Raw genomic sequence first — 18,309 nt, forward strand, 5'->3', positions numbered from 1 at the left:
TAATGTTAACATTTATGAACAAATTTTACACAATTGCCATCATTATTTCCTACTCTAGCTCTTGAAACAATTTGGGCATCTCAAAACTTATTTTGTGGTGATCAGTGTTTTCAGTCTGGTGTCTACTGAATGGTATATACACATGCAATTAACCCTGAAAGCTTGGAAGCAACAACAATGCTGAGCATGAAAAAAAACTATTTAAATTATGAGAGCCATTTCTTTGCCATTTCTCTCAAAAATGGAAGCAGCAGCCTTACAAAAGTGGCAAAAAACTGCATAAAAATAGCTTTCTTGATGACAGGAGACACACAATGGTGGATTCTGTGTGGCAGACCATGACTTAGTTTGCTCCAATCTTCACTATCTTCAGTGGGTTCAACTCTGAGATTGCAGGACTTGCAGTTTTCTCTTCCTTCTGAGATGTGATTATTGGCCCTTTTACTCGTTTAGGACACTAGTCACCAGTTGCCTGGAGAAAATTTTACTGTTGTACAGTGAAATATTGTATTTTTCAATTCAGTAGTCTTCATACCAAGTGTGGCTAGTTAGCAGCATGAAGAAGGTGGAAGAATGAACTAAACACAACACTTCTGTGTTGCTCATGAAAACATCTGTAGGGTCGCCATGTTCTAATCTGCATCACTGATGCTGCACAGACTAAGAATAGAAGATAAAATCAAAATATGAAGTGGCTCAGGTAGGGGAAGAACTTCTTTAAACTTGCTTTGCTGTCAAAGAACATACACCAGTGATGATTCACTCAGCCTAACTGCCCCCATCTCCTGTGGCTTTTCCTTCCAAAGTTACAGCCAGAAAAGCTTCTCCGCTGTTGAGACAGCAGCTCTGTACAGCTGCTCCCATGCTTTCTTGGTGATGGTAGTTCTTTCTGTCATGAACGTATGAACTGCCGCTTATAAAAGCAAACTATTACTAATATGCTACATTTCAGTCAAATATTTCAGAGGCTCGGAATTGTTCAAATCCCAGCAGGCCCTCTTCTTCACTGGAAAACCGTGGCTGGAGCTTCCAAATCAGACCCTACCCTCTCTGACAATGACAGCCTTCACACCTATGTTAGAAGAATTACCCATACCAGATGAGTAACACACCATTATGTGATGCTGGACATAAAGTTAAAAACCTTCAGCTTCCAAAACACAAGCTTTCTATCACATGAGCTAGAAAAGCAGTTCATGAATGGAAAGCAAAAAAGGGAAAATTTTCCAGTAAAAGGCATCACGCATGTAGCAATTTAATAAAAGCTCTAACTTAAAAAGCAACTGAATAAAGAAAACACCTTCCTCTCAGCTTCTCTCTTTGTAAACAAAAAAGGTGGGGATTCTCATGGCTTGTATTTGGTGACAGGCATTTCTCATGCTATCTGAATTCCTAGATACTTCCTAACACAAGTTTTCTGTTGACTCCACTGCAAGCAGGGTTAAGCTCCAAGTAAGAAAAGTAATGTTATGTCTAGCACTGGCTGAAAATTGCTCATGTGGAAAGTCTTCTCACCAAACATTTTTTTTTTTTTTTTTTGTTGGCAGATATTAATTCCAACATTAAAAATATGTTGGCTTCCTTTGGCAAGTTTCTAAGTGACAATTTTCCTTTCACCTTGACATTTCAACTTGAAATGCTATTTTGTTTCAGTTCTTCAGCTGAAGAGAACTGAACTGAAACACATCAAAAATGAACATTTTTTATTATTGAATTGACATTTTAACATAAAAACGTGTCTTGTGAAAAATCAACAAAAAATAAAAGTCCTCCTGACAATGTTATTACTTTTTTTCTAAATATCATATTCATAACAAAAGAAATTCCCTTTCATACAATATTTATAGGGCAAGCTGAATGATTTTTTTTTGCAGCTTTAGATTTTCTTTCAAACTTCTCATGGGAAAATTTGTCTTTCAAACAGCTCTTATTACACACAGTTTTCCTGCATTTCTTTAACTTGCTCTAGAGAGGGCTGCTGCTTCTCCTTTATCTGTTTTCCTCCCTCATTTTAAAGTAGAAGCACCTGCATTTCCATGGTCATAGATCTTGAAAGGTGTTAGGGAAAATGGTAAAAATTCTTATTCAGTTTATACAAATAAAGCAGCTGGAACAGAGTTTAGTGATGTGATTTATCTATATTCATCCAGCATTCCAATGGCAGAATCAGCATATGTAGGCTCTGGTCACATACCCCTTCTACCAGATAACAGATTTCATAACCCTGCATATGCTCTTTGCAGATTTTTACTGTTTCTTTTGAGTATCCTTGCATTATACAGAATAGACATTAACTCTACTGATCTCAACATCTGAATTTTTACAAGTATTTCTATAGGAGTGGAATACTTTGTATTACTAATCTACTCCAACCTATCAGTAGCAGTCAGTCAGTTATTCACAGGTAGTTCATCCAGAGACTTTAAACCTTTCTTCCAATAACTCAATTTTATTAGGCTTTAACAAATTTGAAAAACAGTTCCTAGAAACCTTTAGCTATATACTTATTCCAAAAAGCACAGAACAAAATTACACTTCCTAGACTTTTCAGCTCACTGAGAAACCAAGGAAGTCATAACAGAAAACCACAGACAGTGGAGGTAAAAGAGAAGGAGAAAGAATCAGCCAGGCAAAGGAGAGCTGCTCACAGAAAGCAGGGTCATGTATACAGAGTCGTGAGACCATATCAGCATCCGATGGCAAGGAATTCCTTTCTGTCAAGCAAATCCCTGCTCCTAGAGAAGAGCAGAAACTCATCTGAAAAGGTCCATCACAGCAAAATTGACAAGGTAAGAGTTGTTTTAGTTCACTTTAACACAAGACAGCAAGTGGATAGGGAAGAAGTCTGCTCAAGTGTGACGAAATAGAGTATAGGGAGCTGTGGAGTGCTTCTAGTTTTAATGTGCTTGGGACAACAGGTGACTGGTTGGTCCTCAAATAATCTAAAAAACTCGAGAATGTTTGGCAGTGTAACCCACCCAATAGTAGCAGAATGAGCACTGTACACAGTACAAATTAAAACTGCATCACAGAGCGCATTAGGCACTTCAGTCCATATTTATGCTGCCCGTGTTCCTCCTCAGACCTGCTGCTTAGTTTCCTATTGGCAAGGCAGCTCTGAAGGCCAAGAGCCAGCCCCTGGAAACATTAGGCACAAAGACTTCATAAAATGTAGGTCAGACCAATCCATGCCTGAGTCAACAGCAGCACACGGCATCTTCAGTGTACTACATCCATTCACCTCTGTGCTGGGTGCAGGGATGGCGTGGGATGACTTGTTATTCCATCAGGTGGCTGGGATCTCTGACAGTTCAGTGCTTCCTCTCCCTCAAAGTTTTTATAAATCACTAAAGCTGAGCAGGAAATTGTTTTTCCATGCTACACTGGAAAAATGTTCAAAATCATGTCAGGACAAAAAGAGAAATATTCAAAAGTATTTTTTGTATGTGTCTCTGAATGAATGAGAGACAGAGGAAGCTCAGAGAGCATTCTGATGGCTAAGATACTCCATTGGGAGGTGAAAAAAGGACACCCCCCACCCTCTTCAACAGGTTCAGATACTGCTTTGCCTTTTCATTGCCTGCCAAACAGGCACTGTAAACACCAAGGCTACAGTATATACTGGAGTCTCTCTCTACCATCCCTCTTCTGTGCAAATGGTCAAATATTAATTGGAGTACAGATGCGAGTCTGCTCTGCTGCACTCCCAAGAAAGTTCCCTCTCTGTCGACTTATAAAGTCAGTCTCTCTGATATTATCATTGCCAGAAAGTAGAGCAAATGCAGGAGAAACAATAATCAGTTCCAGGCTAGAGAGCAAGAAGTCTGGGAATGGGGCATGGGGAAGAGGATAATAAATCCAATAAAGTATGAAATACATAAGGATAACAAGGTAGGACTCTGCCTCCATTGCTCACCTGCACCAAGACACTGAAATACAGCTGTCTCTGTAGCACCAGTTAAACTTCAGGGGGCTGCTTTGCCAAAGCAGAGCAGCTTACTGACCTATTTTCCCCACTTCAGCTGTATGATTCAGTTCATGAAATAGCCCCCAAACCCATGGCTTTTATCTCCTGTAACACTAACAAGAGCTGTGATCACACAAGTAGTCAAAGAGACAAAGGGAAAGAAGACAGAGTGGCTTATCAGCGTGAAAATGCTTATGGGACTAGAGAGTAAGAAAGACCCAACAACCTAAAATCCCAATTCCTTCGGGGCAGCAGCACCCCACAAGAAAGTGATGTGACAACAGAGGAGAAGCTTGAACCTGCAGATTCGAAATCTCAGGTCCAAATTACCAGGGTGCTGTCTCCCCTTGCCCCCACAAGTTGATTAAAATTTACTGAAAACTCCATGAGTTGCTCAGAGAAGATACAGTTTTAAACAATCTGATCTAAAAGACATTTTTTTTTTTTACTCATTTAAGCACTCAGTTCAATAAACAAACAGGAAGAAAACACGCCCACTAAAAAACCCCAACAACCACCAAATCACAAACAAGGGCTAAATCTCCATTCCTTGTATATCCAAACCTCCCATAGAAATCAGTGGGACTTTATATGTAGGGAATAAACTAAGAAATACAGTTTGGATAGTACCTGAAGTTTTTTATAATAATGAAAGACAAACAAAAACCTTAGGGCTCCCTCACAGAGCCATTGTTTTCCATATGTTGGGCTGTATTGAATAGCAGGGGGTTACGTTCCTTGACAAGAAGACATACCTCACTGTCTCCCACTGTATAACAAATGCAATCACCTCATCTCTTTGATATAAAAGAGAATTTCTCCTCTGCTTGGAAGCGGGAAATTTAATTAGCTCAAGATTTACTTTTGATGTCAAGTGTCTGAAACTCTTGGCTAAAATAGAAAGCACTGCTGCAAGTAGAGAGAATACTTAAAACACAACTGCTACCTTCTCCCTGATCTCCCTAAAATTGTTTTGCAAAAACAACACAAGGCTTACAGTGATATAATTATCTGGTCATTCTTCTTAATGACTGTAATTATACCATGTTATGTCTAAAGCAACTAATATTGAAAGCAAAACAGCAACTGCCAGAATAGGAGTGAGCAGACAGGGTGAAAAGAGCAGGAAAATGAGTCAATGGCCATAACTGAAAAAGTGAGATAAAAAACCAGCCATTTTTCTGAGGTAAACTGTGGGGGCAGGTGCTCAAGGTATCCTGCTATGGCTTTGGAGGAAGGACTGAGATCACCACTCTGCACTACTGGTTGCAGCCTCACTAATTCCACTGTAAATGGGTTCCAGTTCCTTCGGACTGGAAAGCTTGGTGTTGGAGCAGCCCAATCTTCTGCTACATACCATGTCCCCCTGGACTGGAGAAATCTCTGAAAACAACTGAGAGATGGCAGAACAAACAGGCTGAAATATTTGAACAGGGTTCAGTCAGGGAACAGGAGACTGAATATTCAGGCAGTTGTATTCTGACTTGCTACTGCAGTGGCTGTGAACCACATAGAATACAAGAAGAGGAGTAATACTGACATGCTAGGTGGAATAATTTATAGCTTGTAATAACCAATAAAACTGGAACAATTCTTGCCATTCTCTAATGGCAAGAATTACACCACTATATATTGATGCATAGAATCCATGGAGCATGGTTGAAATGGTACCATCTGAACATTATATACCATAACATCAGCCATGAAACCAGACATGCATCACTGTATTCAGAGCTTGAATAGAAAACAGCCTTTTTTCCCAGGACTGCAAATGCCTTGCAAAGCATCTTTTTTAATCTATTTCTCCTTTTATAGGGTGATTTAATTCTGTAATTAAAATGAAAATTGAGTTTGTCCCTGTGCTTATAAGTGTTTCATCTGAGGAAATAATAAAAAACTCTTGATTATCTTCTCTTTCACATCTATCAATTTCAGTCTTTAAAAAGATGAACTTCCACATCATTTTACAAGAGACTTTGCGGGAAAAATGTATTGACATCCATAAAAACAATTGTTATTTATACTATCTGCCTGCCACTTAAACATTAATTCCAATTTAATTAAAACATTAGAAGCTTTTAGATTAAAATTGCATTAAACTTCTTCAACAGTTTATAACTTTTTAGAAACTATACAACTCATTAGGAAGCAACAAACCTGCATTTCTGATGGAGAAGTTACCCATACTGACTGAACATCTGATTCTAAAAATATTTCAGGTCACAGTACCTACTATTACAAGGGATTTCACTGAAGATACTCTTTCATTTCGTTATTGAAAACTGTCACATAAGTGTAAAATAAGCTGTCTTTTTCTCATATGCTGGTCCCAATTTATAGATTCCAATTACTCTGCAACATGCAGCTCCTAGGACTATGACATGCATCTGCCATTAAAATGCCATCTCTCCATGTTACTATGATCTTTCTTTCAGATCTTCACTCCTCCTCAACTTCAGGAGAGTGAAAAATAATTCTAAATTAAATTTCATTTTGACACCGCTAGTTTTTTCAAATGTATGCTCACTGGGAAATTTGCTGCAATAAATGTTAAGTTTCTTTGCATTGTGACTTCCAGTCTGCAGCTGTTTCTCTGTCTCACACATTTCAACAGCAAATTGGAAGAACCTTTGGATAAAGATTTTTTGCAAAATATTTTCACTCTCTCTCCTCCCCTGTGAACATCAGACTTGGCAAATATATGGCTTTTAGAGCACTCCATTAAATCACAAAGGAGCCTCTTATATTGTCACTGAAACAATGACTCAAACTTACTAAAAGCACCCCTAGATTTTACTTTGGAGTCTGGACCAATTCTTATCCTCAGCATACCTCACCTCAGCACACCTCAAAGGTGTGTGAACTAACACGGATGTACGTATCTTACACGGCTGAAGAGTAAATGATAATTTTATTGAACTGAGCACCACTGCATCTGACCCCAACATGAAACCTATCAAAAATATACCTTTAAGTAAGGATAGACCTGTATTTTTATTTTGCTCTCTTATCTTTCTTTACAATGGGGTTGATGTTAGAAGTGTACCTTTTGCTGTACTAGTTAGAATTTGTTCAAATTATTTGTGTGTCAATACTCCTGTTCCCACAGCTTTTCAGTGAAAAAATTTTAGAATAAAAAAAAATAATTGGAAAAATATATATGTATATAGAGATATATTTATTTTACACAGTCGTTTTAGCTAATATGTGAAAAATAACCAGTGTGCAACAGCATGTCTTTGTCAACAGTTTAACATGTAGGAGAGCTATACTTCTGAAGCATTGCTGAAATAGAAGGTTACAAGAATGGACAGACCATGTAACTGAAAAATATGCAAATGAAATACTTGTGATGATGTTCAAACAACAGAGCTATGTGAGAAAGAGGTAATGGGATTAACACTCCTACATATTTCAAAACTGATGATTTGGATACAGCCTTCTTTGGTCACTGAGGATCTATGATTTACATTAATCCCTAGCTTAAAGTGTACTGTGTTGAAGCAATTATATTACTAAGCTAGAAACTCTATACTGTTCCTAACTGTAATGCAAATTTTCATCTCTGATATGTATTTTAGGGTTACTATCCAGAAAATGCAATTTTCCTTTTGAGACACGACACGGAAACAACACAAGAACAAACAGAAGCAGAGAACCCGCCCAACTTTATTCAGAGCCAATGTCCTCTCCATTCTGTATCTGAACTAGATTCTTCCTCCTTTTCTTTTTCCTCCTTTTCACTTGTTTTTCATTTTAAAGAAGGCTTGAATTGTTCTGGGATAGGCTTTATTTTCAGAAAGTAAAAATTCATATGGAAATCAATGTTCCATCATTTATTCCCCAAAAGCTCATTTTAATTTTGCTTTGGGTCTTTCAGGCTTTACATGAAACTCCAGTTTGAGCTAGGATTTACTTTCCACTTCATCTGCAAAGAAGTATGGTTTACAGCACAGACTTCTTTCACAGTTGGAGAAAAAAATCTAATGGCTCCAAACAGCAGCACCTACCAGATCACGTAACTGTAGAATAATTCAAGTTGGAAGTGACTGCTTGAGGTCTCTAGTCCAACCAAGCTTCCTCTCAAAGTGATATCAACTAGGAGATCAGACCGGGCCACTCATGGGTTTATCAAGTGAGGCACTGGAAATCTCCCAAGATAGAGATGGCAAAACCTCTCTGGGCAACCTGTTCTAATGATGGACAGCCCTCATGGTGAAAATGTTTTCACTTGTCTGAAACTCTCTTGTTTCAGTTCAGGTCTATTGTCTCTCACCCTCATCATGCAGCACTGTGAAGAGCTTCTCCTTCTTGATAACCTCCTCATAGACACTGTCAGGCTGCTGTTAGGTCTCCCTGAAGCCACCAAAGAAACTTTTTTTTTTCAGGTTGAACAAGAGCAGTACCCTCAGTCTCTCTTTACAGTGCAAATGCTACAGTTGCCTGACCATACTAGTGGTCTTCTGTCAAACTCGCTCCAAGTTATAGATGTCTGTCTTTTACTGGGGACCCAAAACTGGATGCAGTATTCTGGAAACCAGGAATCTTTCTCCTGGAGAAAAAAGGGGAAGATGTTTTTTCTGGAAGGTCTCCACTTGTTTCCCTCTTTTGAGCATGCCTGTGTACCTACAGTGGCATGTTCACACATACGGATATTCTGGGCATAAATATCTCTTCCCTGATTTTGTATAATAAAATATTTAGCTTTTTCTGGATTATATGTTAGTGAAAGACAGACCAGTATAAAAATACACATTTTGATGCTACTGTTTACACATGTATTCATTAAAGAATTGTTAATACATGCACATAGCATGGCTTTAGGTATCCCTTGTATATTTCAACGTTAGCCTGTAGTTTTTTTTTTTTTTTTTCCCCTTAAATTTGTTTCTCCTAAGTTAAAGGATTATGTAGAAATCTCAGTTAAAACATTAAAAAAAAGAAAAAAGAAAAAAATTATGAGAAAATACTTTTTCTAAGGCCAAGAAAGACCTAAGAGCAGAAGGAGGAGAAGGCACCAAACAGAGCCAAAATTCCCAAGCTGCTGTCATGCTGGCACCACAGAGATGATAGAAGGTGGGAGAAGCTGGCAAAGGGATGAGAGAACAGTAGGTGAAGGAAATGTGCACCCTGCATAATAACATGTCTCATTACAGCCCTATAGTTCAGATGAGAAGCAGAGCATGTGTGGAAGCCTGTATTTCACTCACTAGGGAGCTCTGAAGTCCAAAAGAGAAGTAACTCTAGGAAAACATAGTCTTGAACAGCAAATTGTCTCGCTAACTCACTTGGATCAAAGAATGAAACTTCCACCTCATTCCAAAACAGGCTGTCTGAAAAACAGTCTCAGTTCTTACTCTAGATTACCACAGCACAGCAAACAGTGAAAGGAAATAAAATGACCCAGTAGACATCTACAGAGGCATTCCTTTAACTAGCCTCCACATACAAAAGAGAGAGTAAATTTTCACTCATTTGGGATGGCCTGGGAAATGCACTCTCTACTTTGTCATTCATGATTATTGTGGCCAGCCACCCTTGGCCTGATACAGTCCCCAAAGCTTTATGCACACAGGCCATATACTCTTTTCTTCATCTAGCTGGTTTGGCATGTGTTCAAAATGCTGCCACACTGTTTCATGAGAGAGGCTGCAGATGTTCACGTAATATGTGGGAAAGAGTAAAAAAAATGTTATGATGCTCATAAGAATCCTCATAATGGTGTGAATAATTTCTAACTAAGGCAAAAGATAGGCATGAGACCTCAAACATCGCTACTCAAGAACTTATAGGAGCCCTTCTTGAACCCAGTGAGGGATGTATAAAGCAATAATTCCAGGTGGCCTTTGGCTTTCCTAGCCATGTCTCCGCATGCTTGGACAGTGTCTCTATATGGACAGGTTGTGGAGTCTCCATCCATGGAGATAATGAAACCCCATCTGGATATGATCCTGGGCAACTGCTCTAGGTGGCCTGCTTGAGCAATGGGATTGGACAAGAGGACCTTCAGAGGTTCCTGCCAACCTCAGTCAATTTGTGCCTCTCTGTGTCCACTTCAGAACGCATTGCAAAAAACATTGTCTAAGAACAATAAGGTAGGAGATAAAATCTTTCATTTTTGATGTTCTGAACCACTATATAACTTGTATAATTTAGTAGTGATAAAATAGTTCTTGTCCCAGGGGATATTCAGATAAGTATTTCTTACCTTATGACTAAATCTTGCAAAACACCATCATTAAACTTACAATTAAATTCTGCCTGTTCAAATTAAGTGCCCTAAGTTAATAACAAGGTAAAGACTAACGGCGATTTCTGCAAGTCATTATTGTTAACATTTCTGAGATTAAAAGCATTTCCATCAATAAACTAAGGCTGCTGTCTACTACACTAGTTAAATACTATATGTTAGTGAAAACTTGACACACTATCTCAAAAACATAAGTCAGTGAAAAAATCTCCAACACAAGTAAACTCTTAATTTCTTAAACATCAATACAAAAAATGTTTTTCTATTTTTAAATTACAGTACAAATCCCATTTAAGTGAGTAATAGGGGCTCTATAATAAATTCTTTCTAGTTTGGCAAATCATACCATAATATGTGCACACACTAAATGCTGACCAAATTCATTAAAAGCAATAATCACAAATTGCTTGGGGTTTCTATTCACTATTAACAGGTTTTAAATAAATGCCTATGAGATTTAGGAACAAAAGTTGTTTTGAAACTTCCTTCCAAGGTTTTAATAAACTTAATGAGAAGAGGAAACTCTAAAAACCTCTAGAAACCTGAGTATTTTTCACTTGTAAATGCTGGAACACTGAAAACATACACAGTTTTGCTACTGCAAATGCTTTTTAGTCATAACTAACTAGTCCTCTTTATTTCCAATGAACATAATATTCACACTGCATTTATTATTTACCTCTGCAGCCCACATCCCTCATCACAGACATTCAGCCTTCAGATTCACAATTTTCCGCTGTGTTGATGCCAGTTCTCCTGCCTTTAACCTGCTGGCAGCTCTGTATCCCCTCTCACACAGGAGGTCAGGATGAAATGAGAACTGTAACCCAACATCACTCCATAAAACAACCTAACTCCTTCACTGGACCACACAGAGCTTCTCCCTAGGGACTAAAACCCACTGATCCATGCAAATGTTCAGTGCAGTCCACCTAAATTAATGAGAGAATGGCTATTTCTCTCATTCTATGTATTGCTACAGAATGTAAGGAATTAAAACATACACATTATGCTGAGGATGAAAAGAAAAATGTCTTTTAGAATTGAAGGTTTTATTATTTTAAAATCTATGCTATTGAGTTAGGTATGTACAAACAACCATGGAATAAACAAGCACTTATGTCAACTGGTTCTTTTGTCCTCGAGGTTTTAGGTGGACGCATTGCTATAACACGGCTTTTTCATTTATATGAGAATCAGCTGCCAGTAACCCTCCCCTTCCCTTAGAAGAAACTAACAGAAAATTTAAGCTATAAGAAAAGGACTTCTATTTCAAAGAGACGGTTGGTGAGCAGTAAAGCAGAAATGCAGGTCTTGATTCATTGATGTATTCACATTTCCAACAAATACCTATTTGATAAGGCCATTTCCTTACCCACAGTCAGACACAGTACAGAAAATTTCCCCTGTGAGTCACTGATTTATATTAGTATTAATTATTTTACCTGTAATAAACACGCAATGTCTGGATTTCTTCTTCTAATTTTTTGCACTGCTGAAGAGCAGCCTCTTTTTCTTGTTGCAAGGCTATCAAGTCTGCCTGCAAAACAACGAACAAATGATAAACAATTTATTCAGAGTACCCATATTGATTTGAAAACATAATGATCCTTTGTGCATTCATTTCAGTTATGCTTTATTATAATTACATATATAAAGTTATACTGTTTTGTAATACCACCTATTTAATTCTTAAGAAAAACTCCTCTCTTGTTCTAGCATTGCAATTTCTTCTAGCTTTTTTTCCCAGTAGGATGATGTTTTGAATGGCTTCCCTCGTGTATACGGTAAACTTCTTGAATGGCTAAGGCCAGGCCTTTTTGGTTTAGCCAAGTGTTTCTCAGCAAACATATTTCATATTGATACAATATTCCTATAGTGCAAAACTGTTGAACAATATATAGAGAGCGAAACAAGGCACTCAGGTGTGACTCTTGGTCTGGCAGCCACCGGCTGGTGTTACTGGCAGGAAAGCTGCTGGATAGCCCGCACCCTGAGCCTGCTGAGATGGGCACTGCCAGTTCACTCTGGAATCGGGGCACATTCTCACCCAGGATCTGGTTTACAGTGCAGTGAAGGAATCCCTGAGAAACCGTTGTCATCTCCCTGCTGTGAACCGTCCCGGATGTTCCCCCTCCCATTGTTTATTCACACCACATTGCAAAGGGTTGGTGACTCATGGCCATTCTGGAAATTGCAGCATGTGGCTTGTAAGCTCAGGAAGGTAGCCAGCCCCGACATCGCCTTAAGGTTAAAGAGGAGGTAGGAGAAATAAGTACTCATGTATATTTAATATGGCTCCATAGCTTAATCACCACAATTTAAAAATGTCCAGTTTAATTAGCACTGCAGGACACCCTTGAGGGCCCAGGTACCATATACATGATCTTAAAATCAATGGATGATTAATTGTTGTAACAACAAATAAGACCGGGCTTGCACAGCAATTCTTTGACACATGAGCCTGAGCACTGGGCTGCTTTCCAATCGTTTTAATTCATGGTGTACGTTATTAGTTGTACAAATTGTAGAGCCCCAAACCAAGAGGCACATGTGTGAGAAATGCTGACTGCGGATTCTGCCAACTCTTCAGGACAGTGTTGTGGAAAAGCTTCTTGGTAAATTAAAGACCTGTTACATGAGCTACGAACACATGAAGGGAAATGCACAGAGCTCAGCCTCTAGCTCTGCCAGACTTGCTGTATAATCGTGAACGACTCTGTCTGTGTGCCTCAAAATCTCTCTCCTAAAACAGGGCACCCACTTGCTTCTGTTTCCTGTTTGTCTGTTAAGACTGTAAGTCTTCAAGGCAGGTGTTTTACTGTTTACTGTCAACTCCCAGTCATCTATGGGCAATTTATTCTGCTGGTTGATTAATCATGTCCTGGATACATGGCTGACTCCTGGCAAATTTTATTAAACACCGCATTGCACAAATGCAGCTACACAACCAGTCTCTGCACCGTGCTGCTCAGTGTGTCACGTTGCACCCAGGGTTTCACATTGCTGGGGTACAGGACCCACCACAGTAATTGCTCCTGGAACAGACATTCATAAAATTTTAACAGGAAGTTCCCTGGAGAATAAAAACAAACTTTCTTACTATATGGAGGGTTCCTTCAGCTTTAAAAGCAGAAAGCGTTAATGTTTAACCTCTGACTGACAGTGGTTTAGGGCTTCTGATACTGAAAACAATGTACTGGATGCTGGCAAGCCCTAACTCCTGTCAGCAAGAGGTTAAACCCTCTGCAGGTGAGCCTCTTGCCCAGCGCTGCTTGTTGCCTTACAAACAGAACTCACAGAACACAAGTATGTTAGCCAAACCAAGCTATTTTCTGTAATTATACTGTTCTGTAGGTGAAACAACATTCTTAAAAATTGGAAAACACGCTTGAGTCAAAGTAGGTGGTTTGTTCTAGAGGCCAATAATTAACATCCTTGCCAATTTTCAGTGTACTGTGAAGTGTGATTGAAATGGTAGACTGGAAGGAAATGTTTGCAGCTGACACACCTACTCACGGAGAGATTAACAGCTAGTCTCTTTGGAGAACTATCATAAAAAATACACCTTATGTTCCACTTGCTTTTCAGGACAAAAGTCAGAAGGCATTAGAGTCTGAAGACTCTTATTTATGTCAGTTTTTCAGCAGCAAAACTGCACTGATTTGACTGGGTTTGCACCAGTAAAAATAACAGCAGAATTGAGTGCTTTGGATTTAGGAAAATAAAATAAAACAAAACAAACCCCAAAACAACGAACCAACTAACAAAAAAAACCCAAACCAAACAAAAAAAAACACAAACAAAAAACAACAACCAAAAACCCAAACAAAAAACAGCTACAAAAACTGAAGGGAAGAGAAATAGACATTTGATAACCTCCTCACTAGCAAGTAGTGTGGTTCACACTAGGCAGCTGCACAACACCAAGAAAAATTCAAGCAGAGGAGTTTTTGTGTACAGCATGCAGCCATGTGACAAAATGACCCATCATTCACAGGCCTGAAGAGTGGTAAACACAAATAAATGACTCAAATATCCTCTCAAAAGAGAGATGCATTCCTTCACTAGAAGGAAGGCAAAACAGTGTGCATCGCAAAATTAAATTGCTAACTAAAATGAGGGTGCCTGCACCACTATAAAACATTTGGAGGACTCCTATAATGTACATTGAAATCCATTCATAGTACACATGGCAAAAATCCTACATGAGCTCACCTCTAGTAATAGCAATAGTTACTTGGGTACTTTAAAAAAAATATTATTCCTTTGGAAAATGTCAAGCTATGGAAATCAGAACTTTTCACAGAAATGTATCAGTTTGGATTAATTTTTTTTTGTGAGGCTGGGTAAAGAAGGAGCAACAAGAAGAAAAAAAAATACATATTCAGGTTCTTCTGGTGGAGGTTTTCCCTGAAAAGGTGAATTTAGAGATGAGGTCGGTCACTACTTTGGTATAGGGGCCACCCTCAGTGAAGTTCCTGTTTAATCCTGAAACGGTGTTCTGATCAGTGGGATATGGCCTCTTTCTGACAATTTTGTTTTGCCCACAAGTTCCTATGCTTTCATACTTGGTTTAACGTGGGTAGGTCCTTCCCCCTTCCCTGTCTCCCACCCCACTTTCCTGCAAAAGATAATTCTTGTTTCTACACTTCTTTCATTTTACATTTTAGCAAACAGTTACTTGTTGAAAATTTAAACTTTACAATTAAATCTAAAAGCTAATTGCCACATATGAAACTTGAAATCGCCAGATCTTGACAAAGAAAATCTCATTATTGATATTATTGATCCTTCTGCTGTTGCTTTTGTTTCAAAATATTTAAATGAACATGCTGTTTTTTTTTTTTTTTTTTTTATGTGAAGGCTGGAAAGATACAAGACTTAAGCAAAGGAAAACAGAGGGTTAAAGCTAGTTTTTATCTTTTCCCATTTCCTCTAGGGCAATCATGTACACCCTCTCATCCAAATCAAAAAGGTAAGAACACAGAGCATCCTATGGTGTCAGGTTCTCTGTGGGTGAGAGATAGCTTGTATAATGCTTTTCAACATCCAACAGAAGGAAAAACATACAATGAACTTGAGTAATGAAGCTTCATAGCTTTATCTTTTTACTGATTTTTTTTTTCTCATGCATTTGTAGAGAGCATATATATTTTCACCTACATATGTTTATGAAGAACATATATTTTTCCTTCCTTACACAGGTTAAACAAATAACATTTTCTGTTACCTCTCAGTAAGCAGGTTCTCCATTCTCCTGATCAATTCAAATCCATCTCATCAGTACTCTGCTAGCAGTACCTCCTAACTCCAGTGGAAACATCTTGCCTGATACATTCTTGCAACCTTTTTACTCACAGTCACCCACCGATATCTGTGTGTTCTCTTGCCATGGGTATTACCCAGCTAATCGTGGAAATTCTTATTCATCCTGAAATGTTGACACCTTTCATTTGGTACCACTGAATTCCACCCCACTGCTTTTATTTTTCCAGTACTTGATGCTATTCCAATCTTTCTGCAAGACAGCTTGAACTTACTTTGTATTAATGATATTTCCACTTAGTTTTAATAAGATCTCTCAGCTCTGCATCATCAAGAATTTTCGTTGGTATGCTGTTGCTCTTCATGCCAAAGGTTCTCATTAACGGCATTGAAGAAAACTGGTTTAGCACCAATTTGTGAGAAACTGGAGAGAAATTCCACTAGTGAAATCCTTGGACCTTAACGTTTCTTCTTTCAAAGCTGTTTGCTGTTGCCTTCCTGCTAACTAGTTCCTTATTGCCTTTGACTAATCCCTCATCTCCTTCATGGGTACATGACATTTTGCAGACAGGCATGAGCTCAACATGCCCATCCTTCCAAACAGGAGATGCTAGGTGAACCAGGCTAACAGCAAGCAGTATTTCCCTGCTGCTTTTACAAGAAAGCTTGTGCCTGCTTGTAAAACAACAATATACACATTTTCCACTGTAATTAATAATTTTCCATACAGCACCACATATAACCTTTTGTGTCAGCTTATATTTAACAAGTTTCCTTGTCTAAATAATCAGTTATCATAATAAAAAAGAACTCTTGCATGACCTTACTTGGGTGAAAGTTGGACGTCAATCCACTGTTGATGGGTTCATGTTTTAAAAACCTTTTCCCTTCAAATTTACTCTGAAGCCTCACAACAAAGACTAACTGGTCTAAAATGGTTAGAATTGCACTTTTTGCCCTTCTATATACAGCTGTTGCCTCTACTAAGTTCCTGCCACATGACACTGTACACAGCCTCATAGGTTTTATTGAAGAACTTTCCTATCACTTCTGCAATTTCACACACCAGCTCTCTTAGAACTGGGGATAAGAACCATCCATTATCTCAATCTGAGCACAATAATCTATTGAACAGCTATGAAGTGCTCGTTTACATACACTCACTCTTCCTAACCCCATCCTCATAGTTGACATCAGCATTGACCAATGGTGAAGAGGAAAAAAACATCACACAATTTCTGACCTAATCTGGATTATCCTTGATCTCCATGCTGTTCTCAGAGATGTGGCACATTTCCTCTTTCCTTGTTCTCATTTCAGTCGTTACACTATTGTTTGTTTTCATTTCATTTCCAAGGGACGATTTAGCTTAATCTCTGGCAATTTGCATTTGTCTCTATATCTCCTGTTTTTTAAGACACTTTCTTGCTTAATAAGTACTCTTCTTTCAGAAAAGTTATTATTATTTTATTCTTATTGAGACTATAATCAATCCAATTAGAACTGACACCATTCCCACGCAAAGTACATTCCCCTGGCTTGACTGAGATACCTGTTAATACACAGGTATTCCTTAACTCGGTCATAACTGCTACCAACAGCTTGCTTTCTGCTGATACAGGCTGGATGAGAAGTCTGAAGAGACTAAAAGGTCATTTCTGCAATTTATGGACTCAGCCATTCACACTCAGTAGAGCTTTATAATGGGGAAAGATGGCAGCAAAACATCGTTCTGCTCCTTTGGTCCGATGTTATCTGGAGTCTGAAATGGAATTTGGCCACAAATGGTCAACTGAGAATTGCCTCCATTTCTGGTGGGGCAGAAGTATGTTTCTGCTGATATTTAGCAGCCTAGTTGGACAGTAAGAGGTCAGGTGTCTTCTTAGGGCAGCAGGACACTGGGAGGGGGAACAAATGCTTCTTTCTTTCTGAATTAGAATGAATAAGCAAGAAAAAAAAATCTTGAAAAGCATTTTAAAACCTTTGAAGAAATCTTTTTATTTCACATTATTTTTAATGCCTTTACGTTTTACACATCATGTCAATAAGAGAAGTACATACTGCATGATAGAGTAGGTCATGTTGTGACACATAATGACATCCAACTTCTAACGATTGTTATTTTTACATTAGCAGCTGCTATTTAGTGCAGATTACAACAGCTCATCTTATTTTCTGTATCGAAGTGTCAACATATCAAACTGTTCCACCAACAACAGAAGCAGGTGATGCTTTGATCTAGAAAAGCATATAAGCACTTGTCTTATTAATTAGGGGATCAGAGGTTTTCAGGGTCAAGAGAAAGGCTCCAGCTACCATGAGGGTACTGAAAATGCCTAGCGCTCTAATAACATACTAAGTGATCACCTTGTTTCTTAAATCACAGTACTAACGTGTCAAACCGTTTCATTATAATACAAACAGGGGACATGGTGACCTAGAAAATTGGATAGAATGTTTCAACTTGCATTTAAGTATCAGCTGCCCTTGATGATTTAAAAAATGAAAAGTGAAAATTAGAACTGTACTACAGTAGATGTTATAAATTATTGGCACATCCTGAAATACATAATTAACAAAAATAAATCCAGATTTAAAAGGTAAAATTAAAACTTTACATTGAATTTTTGAAGTTTGAAGTGTAGTTTCAAATGTCCATCAAATAACACTTCTGGAAGATAAAATTGAGTTGGAAAAATTTGGAATATTAACCGAAACCATTAGAAATAAATGAAAAGGTGTTACTCAACACATCATTTTCTAATGGAAATAGTCTTTACTAAACCTATCTTAACTTTGAGTAAATCCAGCAACTGTATTACTG

The 18,309-nt window shown here is 38.2% G+C and overlaps 1 protein-coding gene across 1 annotated transcript in view; it reads right to left on the minus strand.

Annotated features, from left to right (window-relative positions):
• MIPOL1 (mirror-image polydactyly 1) overlaps window positions 1-18,309 on the minus strand; it is a gene marked incomplete at its 3' end in the record, with an annotated part of 192,035 nt that overhangs the window by 39,234 nt on the left and 134,492 nt on the right. The window contains exon 12 of the mRNA XM_082057458.1: window positions 11,663-11,757. Within this exon, the coding sequence (XP_081913584.1) occupies window positions 11,663-11,757 (95 nt within the window). The remainder of the gene's footprint in view (window positions 1-11,662; window positions 11,758-18,309) is intronic.

Source organism: Streptopelia decaocto (assembly GCF_964273445.1).
Source record: "Streptopelia decaocto genome assembly, chromosome: 7".
Taxonomy (NCBI): Eukaryota; Metazoa; Chordata; class Aves; order Columbiformes; family Columbidae; genus Streptopelia; species Streptopelia decaocto.